The sequence below is a fragment of the Leptosomus discolor genome, chromosome 1 (genome assembly GCF_034619465.1).
Source record: "Leptosomus discolor isolate bLepDis1 chromosome 1, bLepDis1.hap2, whole genome shotgun sequence".
NCBI lineage: Eukaryota > Metazoa > Chordata > Aves > Leptosomiformes > Leptosomidae > Leptosomus > Leptosomus discolor.
Window position 1 is genome coordinate 91,522,845 of NC_141391.1, and position 14,874 is coordinate 91,537,718.

The window sequence follows — 14,874 nt, forward strand, 5'->3', positions numbered from 1 at the left end:
GGTCCCTGAAGCATCGGTCGAACTGAGACCTCCTCATCAGACATCCTCTTCCACAACTTCTCCCAGCTCTTGACTATTGACTGAAGATGTCTAAGGAACTTTGGTTTCTTAATATCCAGTTGCCAGTTCAGGAGGTTCTAGGCTAGGCTTCAAAGCCCTTCACCAAAAGCAGCAAGGCCTTGAAGAAGAAGTAAAAGAAGAAAAGAAAGTCCAAATGCTTGGCTTGATTCAGCCCCCAGAACTGTTTACAGCTCCTGACACATCAGCTAGTACTGCTGAAAGAAAAAGCAAGGGGGAAAAAAAGGTTACTAAGAAGAAAACCTGTTAGGTTTTGTGCAGGACTCAGTCTCTAGGAATCCTTTAGAATCACACTTAAAACTTTACACCTCTCAGTCCAGCCTTTTAGAAAAATACTGGCACTACTTCCCTCAAAAAGAAAGGCCACGGGGCAGGGCTACTTCTGACATTAAGGCTAGGACTGTCTGGGGTCCTCCTCTTCCTAGTACCCAAACTCCATCAGAGCAGGGATGCTTTTCATACAAGATGTTCAGCCTCTTCTGTCCTGATAGCGGTGACGATCAGCCCTGGATTCTGTGAAGCCCAGTCTTTTTCTGCACTTCTAAATACCGCCTTTTTTTTTTTTTTTTTTTTTTTTTTTTTTCATGAAAATGGCCCATTTATCCCCAATATCAGTCAGAAGAAATTTCTCACCCTACATATGGAATGCCTAGATTCACAACATAAACTCAGGTATTTTCATAATCTCTTGTGGAAGGTATTCCCAAATGTTATGGTACTGCTGGAGGAGTCAGCAACACTGAATAAGGCTTATAGGACAATATCCAACATCCAATCTCACCAGAATGTCTGTACACATAAATAAGGCTCTGCTGGATGATTGTTACCTACTCAGTGGTCTTCTGCAGAAGCAGTGGACTGTAAATATCAAGTCCTTGCTGGGACTACAGGGTTTTTTGTTTAAACACCCACCCTCTTCCTTCATTTAGGGAAATTGCTAGAAAACGCAAAAATGCACAAAGAGATTAGAGCCATAAAAACAGGGGAAAAGTTTTAATCTGGCAGCAACTCCTAAGCCTGGGTTTATACAATGATCATACCAAGCTTTGCTCCTAGGTCTTCATTCCTTTATTTTGAATCATCTGTGTAGGTTATACATCTATTTAACTACTAATCTAGCAGCAATTTCCACCATTCCTCAGCTGTTAGAAACTGACAGAAAAGTTAAAAACTGAAGCAAAGGCATGTGCCATGCTCCTCTTCCAGTGACAAATTCCTTGATACTGTGAAATCTGAGGTTGGGGTTTATATTACTTCTGAGTCCTTGATGATCTGGATATGGAAGTAACGATCGCAGTTATCAGTAGTTCCACTTACAATGTAGGTGACAGTTAGGTACTTACAGAAGATCATTCTAACAAGTCTGTTTTTCTGATGAGGTATTCACACACATATCATGCTTCTGTGTAAAAATGTAGACAAATTTACTAGCAGATTAGCTGAAATTGTATGCTTTCCTAGCCCTCCAGTTTCTAAAATGGAAGAATCACTGTATCTCTTGGATGTCCAAGGGGCTCTGCCTTCTTATATTTCAAAACTTTCAGATGCTTTCCAATACCATTCGTTGTTATCACTAACACACAGCCCCACAGAGGTATTTTTGATTTTGGTATTTAGGACAAAGGTGACATCAGTGAATGACCATCTCAGAACGATCTTGGGGCTGTCTCCAACTTCAGAATCTATAGGATGGCCCCCTATAGCTTCTTTATTAAACCACTACAGACTACGAAGCACTACACAACTGCTAAAGCATTTAGAAATGGTGCAGGTAGTGGCAGCAGTCCTGAGGTCACTGTTTGCTTGAAGCACTTTTATTGATTCAGATTCTGCTTGGAGACATGTCACATGGAAACTGGCATGCAGTACTTCTGAAGGAAAGTAAGCCTCAACTTAAGTTGCTTGAGAACTGTAATCCACTAGTACACTAGCTTCATGCTCTCCTTTGTCTTTATTTCATATTCCAACTGGTCTCTGTTTACATTATAAATGGAGAGGAACTGAAAGCATGTGGCTGAGTCTACCTACAGACTTGTCATGGAGTCAAAGGGAGTAGAGCTGGGACACAGCTACAGGTACTCAGTACTGAGTGCTTGTTGCAGTTACCTTCAAAAAAAGTCACAGAACCACGTATGCTGGAAGGAACCTCTGGAGGCCAACTGGTCCTGCCTCCTGTTCAAAGCAGGCCCAGCCAGAGCAGATCAGTCAAGCCTTGCCCAGTCAGATTTTGAGTATCCTGAAAGATGGAGATTTTACAGCCTCTCTGCACATCTGCTCCAGTGTTTGACAGATCTGACTGAGGGGGTGGAGGGGAAGTTTTTTTAAAAAAGTTGCTTATTTCTATCCATCTCTTACATCTAAACAGAATTACATGTGTTCTGACCGGTGTCTCTTCCCTCCTGTCTTGTCACCATGCACCTCTGAGAATGGATCCATCTCCTCTATATCCTCCCACTATGTAGCTATAAGCAGCAGTAAGATGTCCCCTAGGTCTTCTCTTCTTATGGCTGAGCAAACATGGCTCTCTCAGATGCTCCCCATACATTATCTACCAGTTCCCAAGAACTCCAGCTCCTGATAACATCACTTTGCCTTAGGATATAGCCAGAGCATAAAGAAACTCCAGAAGACCTCTCTATAGCTGAGCTCTCTCATCAGTTTTACGAGATAAATTAGCTTTGTGATGTAAAATTGAAAACAGCAATGTATTAAAGTTATTCTTAAAACCAGACAGTATAGTTCAGTCTTCACGACAATAGTGTAGCCATTAGTATCTCCAGAATTTCCCAGCAGATCAGTAACATTTGATTTGATGACATATGGAGGCTGAAGGTTCATGGGCAGCCGAGGTAATCTAAGAGGTTGCAGATGCTGACTATTTCATGCTGTCCCTAGTCTCCTCTACATCATCTCCTACTTTCTCTTAACCTTTCCCATGCTCCTAGCTGTGGAAATCTCTGCTTTTGCACCAGCTCTGGCACTCATTACAGTAAGTGAGTCAATTCAGCTTCTTGGCAGGGAACAATCTGCTTTTATTTTGTCTGGGTATGTTTTCTGCCATATTAATGAGCTCAGACAACTCAAGAAAGGATCCAACAAAAACCAGACCCATTGCACAATAAGTAGAAACTGTGCACAGCCGGGATCAGGACGGTAGTGGTAAAAACATCATCTTTTACAACCTATGTGTGGCTAGATCAGCTTACCCTGTGGAATCCTGCCTCTGCTGGTTATTATTAGATTATTCAGTCCTGTTCTCTGTGAGGTCAACAGGAATGCACTTACTGATTCCTGAGAAAGGCAGCAGCTAAGGAACGCAGTGCCTTTGGACCTGAGAGAAAGCTGTACTTGACCGCTGCTCCGCTAAAGACTTGCTACGTGACCACTGGCCAGTAATCAAGCTGCTCTGAGCCTTTCTCCACATCTGTAAAAAAATACTAGAGGTTCCTTCCACAGGAGGTTTTATAGAGATAATACATCAAAAGCTTTTGAAGTTCACAGACAAAGAAATGTATGGATCCTCGGGCCATCTAATTACCTAGAGTAAATGACTAGACCACTACGTAATAATCAGTACTAAATTCACAACGCCCTTTCTGAGGATGTTGCACAGCAATTCAGCATCCAGTAGCCAAACTGAAACAGAAAACCGAAAGTATGGGATATATTTTCTTAAGTATATTAAATATGTATTTTCTTTAATATAATTAAATATATTTCCACAAAATTAACATATATTTGATGGTATGTTTTAATAAATACTATCTTTCTGTACTCTCTGTGGACATACGGCACCTCTCACTCGAATTTTATTTTTTTTTTCTTCTTTGCTTGAGTTCTTCTGCATGATGTAAGAGCTCAGGTTAGAGTAGGATTAACAGAATTTGTTTAAATCCAGTGTAGTGACAGTCTCAGGGTTCTCATACAATTCCACTGCTGCTTCTTGTTTTTAATATCTTCACCACATATGGAATCCAGAGCCTGAAGTGTCTATCACTAAATTTTCAATCCTGAGTTAGGATTTAGAAACAAAATACCAGTCAAACATCAGTATTTAGAGCAATTCTCTTTTTTTCTAATCCTACTACCATACATAGCAATTTCACTTAAGCTTATTTTTGGAAATACCCACTATCCAGTGCAAAAAAGATACATGTGAAAAGATGCCCTGTATGAGTAGCAGGTGCCTCGCCTCTGCTAACTTGAAAGCTAAAGTAAAGAACAGAATGAGTCTATGGGAATAGTTCTTATCATCTGTTTATGGAGCACAAACTAGATTAATTCATTTGATAAAAATAAGTAAAAAAACCCTAGCAAAATACAGCTGCTATAAAACCGAAAGAAAATTAAGTTTTAATGCTGCCCTTCAATGCAGTGTACATTTTCCTTCAGGAATAAATTTTGCAGTAAGTTGCCATATTTTTGTATGGAAGCTAGAAGACCAAGTATCTCAGAATTAAGGATTTCAAAGCACGGACTATCTATTATACCACTAATGAATATTTATATTTCTCTGAATTATTCATTTTAATTCCCAAGAATGCTTACTTTTATCTATATAAAATCCTTGCGTTTTTTTTCTGATTTCCCCATTTTGATTTGAATAATACTATGCATGTAAAGATTTATTGGTTTAATAACTGCTTTTCAAAGTACTTAGTATTAGTTGCCTTTAAAATGTGAATTCATTTAGTCTAAGTTTTATTTTTGTCTACCAGAAAGACAGCAATTGCAACAACGTTTGCTCAGGGTTTGAACAGCAAGAGAGTGATTCTAAATATAAAATGTCATTCAGAGAAAACTATTGTCTAATATCAGGTCAGAAGTAAAACACATCCTGCGAGACATTCATTGCATCACCGCGGTCGTGGCTTCACAGTAAAACTGTTCTTGCCAAATGGTGAGAGTACTGCATGTGGACACCTTCCAAAATAAACCTAGGAGACAGAACGCAGAACTCTTCGTTCTAATCTCCTTCCTCTGGATCTGTGAAAAGGTTCCCTGCATGCAGGTGCTGCAGATGATCTATACAAATGTAACGGCATTGGCAGCCAAGGTCATGATCTGCTTGTGTTTGCTCACTGAGCCAGTGAGAGAGACTGAATTTCCCCACGTGTGCAGGCACACACACTCTCACACATACCACTCATCTTCCAAGCAGGCAAAAGGGTGCATGTGACAGCGTGACTCGTTACCGTGCCACACTGTATGCTTTATACCTACACCTGTTCCAGGCTAGTCTAAAATATTTGCCTTCAGCTCTTCCTGAGGGAACACAAAGATCAGACACCAGTAAGGAAGAGAAGGATTTGACTGCGGAGCCCTCTCTGTCACCAAGAGGCGGAAGGGAAAGACATGTGGACCTCTGGCATCCACTCTTTAATTCACACTGTGTCACATGCTTGGAGTAGCCTGACACAGTCACATTTTGTCCTTAACTTGAGGCCAATAAAAAAGAATCAGCCAGAAAGAGCAGAATGTAATTACCGACATCCCTTCATTCTGCTGAGGTGGGGAAAAAACCCAAACCCAACCCCAAAAACCCAAACCAAAAGCAAACAACTGGGTTTATTTGCTATTGAAATTAGCTCTTTAGGAACCAAATCATGTTGTCACTGAAAAATGCATTGTAAATATTTATGTGCTTAATGAAGGTGTTTCAAATGTGCTCAAATACCCAAAATAACAGTGGGGCTATATTCAGAGGCGGAGAAAACTTCCATTTGAGTTCAGCCTGCAGAACAAGAGGTCAAAAAGCTGCATGTGCAACAAGAGCACCATTTGCAGGAATCTGCATTGCACAGGCAGTTGTAAACAAGCACCATCTTCGTAAACGTAATATTTGGGAGAACCAAATTTAACTTTGTGATAATGAAGCCCTCCAAAATCAATGGGAGCCTCCATTATTTCCGCCAGGCTTGAGATTGTTATAGTAAGTATATCTAACTTCCCTCTGTAATGAATAATATATACAAGGCTCCCAACTAGCACTTGCTAGATCTGAGCTTGATCCCCCAACGCATTTTATATGTTATTCAGTAGGGGAGTAGAATAGCTAACAACTTAAGCTGCAGCGTGCAGACTTGCCTCAGGGATATCCGAGCCAGAAGCAGAAGAAATTAGTCCACGCAGATATCTGTGCTCCTTCCTTTAAAGGATGCTAATTCCTTTAAAACTATCTCGGCAGAGTGTGACCTCACACCATCTTATTGTAAAGGTACAGCCACAGCTCCACCCTTCCTTCCCTCGCGGGCAGCTTCCTTGGGACAGTGCCCACTCTCTGTGCTAACAACTCGCCAAACAGTAACACTCATGTATTGTATAATAAATACCACCGGAGGAAAAATGTTCCTCTTCAAACACTGAACAGAAATCTAAAAGAAAGGAGAGTACACACTGTTGAATGAGCTAGGAAGAGTAAGCTATTCTCCCTGACTCTGTATTTTTTTTCCCCCTTCCATCTGCCTTGCTTGCAAGTCTGTTGCAGGTTAAAGAAATGGCACAGGTTATCGCTGCCACCCTTCCTGTTCCCGGTCTACGAAAATACACAGGCACTGCTAAAGGACACCCAAGAAAATGGTAGATTTGCACCTCCTAGAAAATTTCAGTAACTCCGTGACCTTTATAAGTTTTACACAGGCGCAGGAGTGTTTCATGTTTTGCGTAAATATCAGTCACGATATCGCTTCCTCCCTTTTGGGACCCTGAGAGACTCCAGCCTTTGCTGAAAATAGTCATGTCTTGAGTTAAAACACTATACAGCAGTTTTAAAAAGAAACCAAAGAAACAATACAAACACCACACTTTTCCTAGCAATTATACTAATGAATTCAGACTTAACTAAGATCCCATGAGATTAATTCCTTGAATTGCTAATCTACATGGAGATGCTATAGTTTTGCATAAGCTTTTCAAGTCAACTGTGGTTGTTGCCCATTGCTGTGGAGTGGAAGCTGCCCGCAGCATATGCCACGATAACTGAAGGATGTAGAGTGGGTGTCTCTTGCAAAGCTGGGGTGGGGGGATCGTTATGACCTTCTAGTACAACATGCTGCGGATCCTTCTCTATGGGCAGCAGCACATCCCTCAGGAAATTGATCTTTGAACCACAGCTTAAGTTCTAATTAAAAATACCAGTCTTGGCTATAAAATTTTAGAATAATAGAGAATACTTCAAAATATTTGGTAAGTGGTTCCAGTGTTTCATTACTCTCACTCTTGAAAATAGGGATCTTATTACTAAACTGTATTTGTCTCATTTCAGATTTTGTAATTAGGGGCTGCAACTAAATCCTTCGCTATCTATTACACACAAGCAGATAGGGCTGTTCACATCCCATCCAAGGCTCCTAGGTGCCAGCTGAAGTGCTAACAGAAAAAGGGTATGTCAGAAGTATTGGGTAAGGTGTCACACAAAACATTACCAACCGGCAGCAATCAGTTTGCTTCTCAGGCAGCAATGCCGACGAAACACGATGAGTTTGGACAACTACCACTGGTGGGGAGTTACAACAGAAGCAAATCTATTTAATGGTGTCTGTGGGGGCTGACTTACTGGCAACGTCTGTCACTGGGTAACTTCTCATGTGCTTTAGTCAGCATTATTAGCTTTTGCAATTCTGTCACAGATCTTGCAACAGCAGCAGTTTTTCTTGAAGCACTAGTACCAACGAAGAGAAAGGAGGATCAAGATCCCATTTTTAAAGTTACTGAATATTTTTGCCTGACATAGGGTAAAGCTTTGAAAGATGAAACTAAGCCCTCTGGGGCCGCTAAGGTTTTTTCAGCAGATGCCATGGCTACTATATGGTGACTCGGGTTTCGAACGCCTTCCTGGGCAAAATTCGCTCTGAACAGAAAATTTCCAGCGAACACCCCGCCTTGCCACCTCCCGAGCACTCATCCTCCGCGGCTGGATCCCGCCTCAGAGCGGCGGCGCCGCCGGCCCCACCGGGGAAGCCGCCCGGGCCCGCGAGGGGTTTCCATCCGCTCTCCCCCCCCCGCCCCCCCCCATCACGGGCGACACAGGTTTCGCCCCGGGGGACGCCGCCGCAGCACAGAAGTGACCCCAGACCGGGGCCCCGGACCCTCGCCCAGCAGGCTCCCTCCCCCGGTGCCTCGCCCAGCCCTCCCAAGACCCTCGCCGAGAGGGCGGGCGGGCGGGCGGGCTCCCTTGAGGGGACACCCGGGCCCTCCCACGCCGCCCGCCGCCTCCCCTCACCCCAAGTGCTCCGGGGCGGGGCGCCAGGAGCGCTGCGCGCCGCTTGTCACGTGACCCCGCCCCCCCCCCCCCCCCCCCCATTCCCCGCTGGCCCACTTCCTGCGCTTCCCGGCCCCGCCCCCAACCTCTCCGCCCCCGCCGCGCCCCGAGCGCCGGTTGGCTGCGGGCTGACAATGCGCGCGGCAGCGCCCCCCGCCCCACCCCTCCTGTCGGCTTCACCCCGGCAGCCACGCGCCGCCGGCCGCGAGCTGCCCGGGCAGCAGCGTCGGGGCGGCCGTTACCCGCTGGCCGAGGGATCGCGGGGGGGCACCCGGCGGGCGGCGGAGCGGGGCTCATGGCCGCGTCGGACCGGATGGTGCTGGGGCCGCTGGTGGGCTCCATCGATCAGGGCACCAGCTCCACTCGCTTCCTGGTGAGCACGTCGCGGGGCTCGGGCGCTGAGGCGTGCGGGGGCAGGCGGCGGCCGCCCCGCGGCCTGGGGGAGACGCTGGTTCCTCTCCCACACCCCCGCGGGGTCCCTCCGGCCCCTTGCTGTGCCCCTGAGGAAGGGCAGGGCCAGCTGGCCGCGCAGGGCCGTGCTGCCCCGGCTCCCGCCCCGGGCCGGCATCCCTCAGCCTCCCGCGGGCTGCGACCGCCGCGCCGCCGGGAGAAGCGGGCGGCTGTGGACGCGGGGCTGGCGGAGCCGCCGGCCGGCGGTGTCCCCGCGGCGGGCAGAGCCCCGCCGCCTTCCCGCCGCGCTGGGGAGCGAGCGGCGCCGCGCGTCCCGCGGAGAAGGGAGGGGAGCGGGCTGGGCCGCGGTGCCAGCGGCGCCCGCCCGGCCCCAGCGCAAGCCGAAGGCCAGCATTTCTGGCTGTGCTTGAGGGGGCTGCAAAGTCCTGCTGCTTCGAGCTGACGGCGTTTTAAATCTGTCGGGTGCCTTGCCCTGAATGAAATCAAATGGTCAAGGTGCTCAGGCACTGGAGAAACAGAGCTCAGCGCCTGTGATTAGCCGCTGTTCAAGCAGTGCGATGACTTTGCTGTGTTCCCCTCTAAAACCGACTTGGGCCTGTTGGGCTGACTGCTGCAATTCTGGATGCTGCAACCCTAGTGTCAGTGCATCGGTGTGCTGTAGGTAAGCAGGTGGCTGAAACTGTACACCTTAGGAAAGATGGGCCTGTTTAAACAGTGGAGGGAAATAACTTGTTTAAGGTTGGGATGATTAATATATTAATTATATATATATATAAGCACCCTTTAGTTAAAGGATTTAGTTATTTCCATATTATGCAATAGACAATAACTAATGTTATTATATGTGAAATTTACTATATAAACTTCCTGCTTGTAAATCTCAACAAATATCCTGTTGCCTAGTCAGTAAGTCATGGTAATTTAACTTGGATCCCAGTGGCAATTTCCACCATGGAACTGCAATAGAGATACTGACTACACACAAAATGTTGTCAAATATGCACGGTGTTGAATTGGGAAGATGAGTGTTTTGGCTTGCCCTTGCTTTTTTCTTTTTTTCTTTTGCTTCCTCATGGGGCATTTTCTTTCATGAAGCAGGAGACTAGAATATTGTCTTGACCTATGTTACCACTATGACTCAATATCATGACCTTCATGGGGTTGTCAAATGACAAAACGCAGATCTGGGGGCGGAGAGAAACTTCAAACTGACAAATGACACCAGCGGGTTATCTTGAATTCCAGTCAGGAGTCCTTTCAGAAAAGAATTTGGAAGAGTTCCCTGTAATACCTGAAGATCAGTTCTATCTGCTACACCGAGCTTACTTTTTCTTAGCCTAAAAGGATACACTAGTAGAACTAAAAGAGACACTGCAAGCTTTAAACATATTCTTAAGCTGGTTTTGCAAGTATTTTTACAAATTCTTCTAACAAGGAATTTCTTACGCTAGATGCATTCATCAGTGCTTTGTATACAGTTGGGGGTTTTTCCTGTTTGCATGAGGTATGTTTCTTCTGTTTGAGGATTTAGGTCCTCACACACATAAATAAGAGGCCATAATTCTTCCCTTAATTTTTTTAAAAGGTGTGTTGTGCCTGTTACACTTTCAAATTCTTTTTGTATCCATCTCAGTTTCTCTCAGTTCATTTCAAAATACAGCATTGTCTTAAACTTGGCAGTGTGATCAAGCTATTATGATAATAAAGTTATGTAGATTTGAGCAAAAAGGATACATCATCACTGAATTAGATCAGAACATGGTTTAGGGGGGAAGAAAAGGGCAAAGGGTGCAGGGATCTGCTACAAGCCCCATCAGTCATTCAGATAATAACACGTTATCAGGAGAGTTCTGTGCTGGAAAGAGATTGCCACAGTTAGAAGAGAGAGGCTTTGCTTTGAAATCTTTTAAGCCAAAATGTAGCGTGGTGTTTTTCTTGTCTGAATTTTTTCCTTGGCTCTCTTATTACCTCTCAATCTTTTACTGTGTTGGCTGTTTTGCATACCTTTCTCACTCATCTCTCTACGTTATTTTTTTTTTCCTGTAGTGCTTCCAACAACTTTCATCCACAACAAGTCACCAGTCAAAATCAAATTGTTGGTTACTTTGCACGTGCCTATTCGGTAGTACGGTGCAACTGTTGCCTAGTTTTTTAAGATGGAAGACATACAATTTTGACCAGGTGAAAGATGTCTGGGTGAAAAACTGGCTGGTCCTTTGGGGCCAAAGGATAGTGTCAAAAGTTCAGAGTCTTAATTTACAGTTACAGGTGGCCAGTTTACCACATCTATCAGTAGTGAGGGCTAATACCCTGTAGTATTTTCATCAACAGCCTGGAGGATGGGTTGGAATGTCCTCTCAAGTTTGCAGGTGACTGAAGACCAGGGGGAGGAGTTGACTGGAATTCCAGTTGGAGAAGGGATCTGGCAGAAGCTTCATGAAGTTTGATGAAGTTTAGCATGTGGGACGGAAGGCTAAGAAGCAGCTTGGTGAAAAAGGACCAGGATTCCTGCTGGACAGCAAGTTGAATATAAGTGAGCAGTGTGTCCTTGTGACGGTGAAGATTAACCACATTAAGAAAAGCACAGACTGGATCAAAGGAAGTAATTATTGGTGTCTGTGTGGCACTCAGAAGGCAGCATCGAGGACACTGTCTGGTTTCGGTCCCTGCAGAGGAAGAGAGAGTGTGGAAGGACTGTACTTGATCCCGCAGAGGGTCACGAACATGGTGACTGCGCTGCAGCACAAGGCGTGCAAGGAGAGGCTGGGAGATCAGGGGTTGGTTGGTCACAGGGAAGTCTCAGGGGTGTCTTCAGCTACCTAGCCATGGTTTGTAGAGAACACAGAGCCAGCGTTTTCTCAGATAAGCACAGAAAAAGACAATGAGCAATGAACACAAGTTGCAGCAAGAGAAATTTCAAATAAATATAGAAGAAATGCTTCACTATGAGGGGCTCTGGATGAGGTGCCCAGAAAGCCTGTGGAATTTCCATCCTTGCAGATACTCAACACCTGACTAGAAAAGGCCCTGAACAACTTGGTCTAACTTTAGATTTAAGCTTATAGGCTAGACGACCTCCAGAGATTCCTTCCAGAATTAATTATTCTGTGTATGGACATAAATTTTGAGAGATTCTCCTGCTTAGTAAATGAGGCTGTATGAGCACAGATGATAAAGAAGCACCAGAACTTAAGTGCATTTCTGTTACTGTCACTCCTTATTTATCTTTACCTCTCACACACAACACACATACAGTTCTTAGCTTATGCTGTAGTTTTACCCTCTGGGGATCCTAACTTGGATCTTTTCTTTGCTAAGCTACTTGCTTTTGCAAAATAAACTGTAATTACTTTTCAGATCTCAGTTTTTCTGTTGAGTTGGGTGGAAGCTGGGTAACAGATTCAGAGTTACCAGGGAGAGCGCAGTGCTTTGAGAACCAGTAAAATTACTTAAGGTTCCTTTTCTTAAAGATACCAAGCAGGAAAATAGAGTAGGCTAAACAAGTGTACCCAGATGACTCAATTCCAGCCTAGATGTTTTGCCAAACAGTTTCATCAAATACTTGCATCTCTCGTGTTCCATTTTATTTTAGTCAAGATTCATATAATAAAAATCCACTGTAACTTCTTTTGTTACAAGTTTTGGGATCAGTAGCTAATGGCCAGCTGAACTACTGCCTGATCTCTTGAAAGGTATTTGCCAGGTAAATTTTTCTGGCATATTGTCCAGGAACAGCAAGAATTGAAATATTCAGTGAAGTACGCATACAGCAAAGTACATATACAGTACTTCAAGTTCTAGGTGTGTTAGTCAGCCACAGACAAACCTTTTCCCACCCCAGTGTAATATTTCTTTCTTCCTTTACTTCATTTCCAGAAGAAACATTCAAATAAAGATGTATCACACTGTGAGCATTCTTTTCAGTAAACAAAAGCTGGTTTTAGATAAGGAAAAACTTAGACCTCAGAGGGGAATCCATTTCACCCCTCTACTGAATTAATGTGACCTTTTGGGGAAAAAGCAAAACTTGATTGTGTGGCTAACAAGAAGGGTTACAAATATTTCAAATACTTCAATTTTTACCTAACTCTTGGCTTTTATCACTTGAAATACATTGTAGTTTTGCTTTTTATTCCCATAATCATAAGCACCTCCTTGAGGGGGGAGGGGAGTCTGTTCATCAAGAGCCTTGCAAGCAAGGTAATTTCTAGACTTGTTAAACTGTACTTATTCATAAATTCTGCCTGCCTGCTAGTCCTAGTGAAATGCTGAAGGTAGAATTATTGTTTGTCTGTCATCCTTCCCCCAATTGGGTTGATTTTGGTTGATTTCAGAACTTCAACTCTGAGCTTGTTTGCCTGCAAAGCCGTAGCTGTTCTGGGTTAACAGAAACTCATGAAGATAAAGCATAGGGTAACAGCAGTAGCTTTTCTGCAGGCAGAGTTACGTGGCAAAGTTTGAGAGTCGTGAAAAGTTACTTCTAAAATATTTTCGCTATTGTGTTTTCAGCTGTGCAGCTTCTTGCCTCGCTTCCATGAGCCTTATGTTTCTGTTTGTCTCTTCATTCTCTGAAAATTGTTACAACTGAATGATCTGAATTCTTTTCCACTAAGATGGTAAAGACTCAGTGTAATACCATGCAGCTGTTTGCACCCCTTCACATGATGTCATACATTAGAGACCCTATAAAGAGCTTGAATTAAGTGATCAGCCCTTGTGCTTCCCTGCTGGCTTACATACAGCATAGCTAAGTAGGTCTTTCCTCTGTCCTTCACTCTTGAGATTCAAGGCTCAAGCTCTAATTCTTTGTATGATAATTTGTTAGGAGTGGAAGGAGGATGTTGTTTATTTCTCTTCTTTAATTGCTCACTAGAGAATTCAGTACATATCTGGTGGTTTTCACTGTCCTTCATCAAATCATCTCTGTTCAAGATAGCTCTACGTGTTCAAGTAGCCTAGACAATTCTTTTGTGACTAACGTTGATAAAATTAGGGCAAAACTGACTTTGACTTTTTTTTTTTTTCCCCCCTACAAGAAGTGAGAGGTCAGTGTCGTAAACTGGAACCAGTTCTTAATGGATATGAAAGGAAGGAAAGCAGTGACAGAAATACACTTCAAACCTGTTTCAACAGAAATGTATTGACCTTACCTAATTTACTTATACTTACTGTCACCTATGTCTCTCACCATTGTCAGAGAAAAACAAGGATAGTTCGGGGATTTTTTTGGTAACGGACTTGGTTTTGGAGGCGGGGGGGCAGGAAAGGAGGAGAGGTCCCATTTGTTCTGTTTATTCCCTACTTTGTTTATCATTTTCTAGGTTTAAACGTAATGACTCATTTATGTTTGGCATCCTTTTGGATATCAGAATTCTCTTTATCACTGTAGAACATGGTATTGTTCTCAGTGAAACTTCTTAATCCTTTGCTCTGAGGTACAGGGAGTGTCTGCTGCTTTTCTTGAGGGTGTTAGAAGCTTGTTTGTAATGGGTTAGGAAAGTGTGTTTATCTAGTTCTTCTCTATGGGCATGGAAAAATCTGTAGCAGAAAAAAATCTGCATTTCTAGTGTTATTACTTCTGTTGAGAATTTATTGCTGTTAGAACAGCTTGCTTAGAAGGAGGCAAAAAGCCCTTGCTGTGCTAGAACTTCACCCTTTATTATCTGCAGGTCACACACTCCAGGTTCAGTGAATGACCTTGTCTAATTGAATTTATTTATTTCCTGCTAACAGTAGGAATCCTGACACGCTGCCTTCTGTTTCAAGGAATACTGAATGATTAATGGTGAATGATTACCTAATGGCGTTTAACATTGTTGGTAGGTCAGATACATACAGCTTTCTATCTTTTTATAATAAACTTAGTAGATGTTAGTATGCTTTTGGCAGAAAGGCTATTGCAAGTAAAAAATCTCTCACTGAATACATGCAAAACTTAATCTCTCCTATTAACTAGGTTGCATAGCGTTTTAAGACCTGTATCCCATTATGCTAGTTTCTTCCAAACATGTAGTATGGGCAGAGCTTAGCCTTTTGTTGGTATAGCTTTGTGTCAAGATGAAACAGAGATAAGTAAATGTGGTAGAAAGAATACAGTAGTGCTTTCTCGGTGAAATCTTTCCAAC

General features: G+C 43.7%; 1 protein-coding gene across 1 annotated transcript in view; it reads left to right on the forward strand.

Annotated features, from left to right (window-relative positions):
* The first annotated feature begins 8,633 nt into the window (after nt 1-8,633).
* The window catches only part of GK (glycerol kinase), a 33,361-nt gene continuing 27,120 nt past the window's right edge, over nt 8,634-14,874 (forward strand). Inside the window, exon 1 of the mRNA XM_086469202.1 lies at nt 8,634-8,711. Coding sequence (XP_086325328.1) covers nt 8,634-8,711 — 78 coding nt within the window. The remainder of the gene's footprint in view (nt 8,712-14,874) is intronic.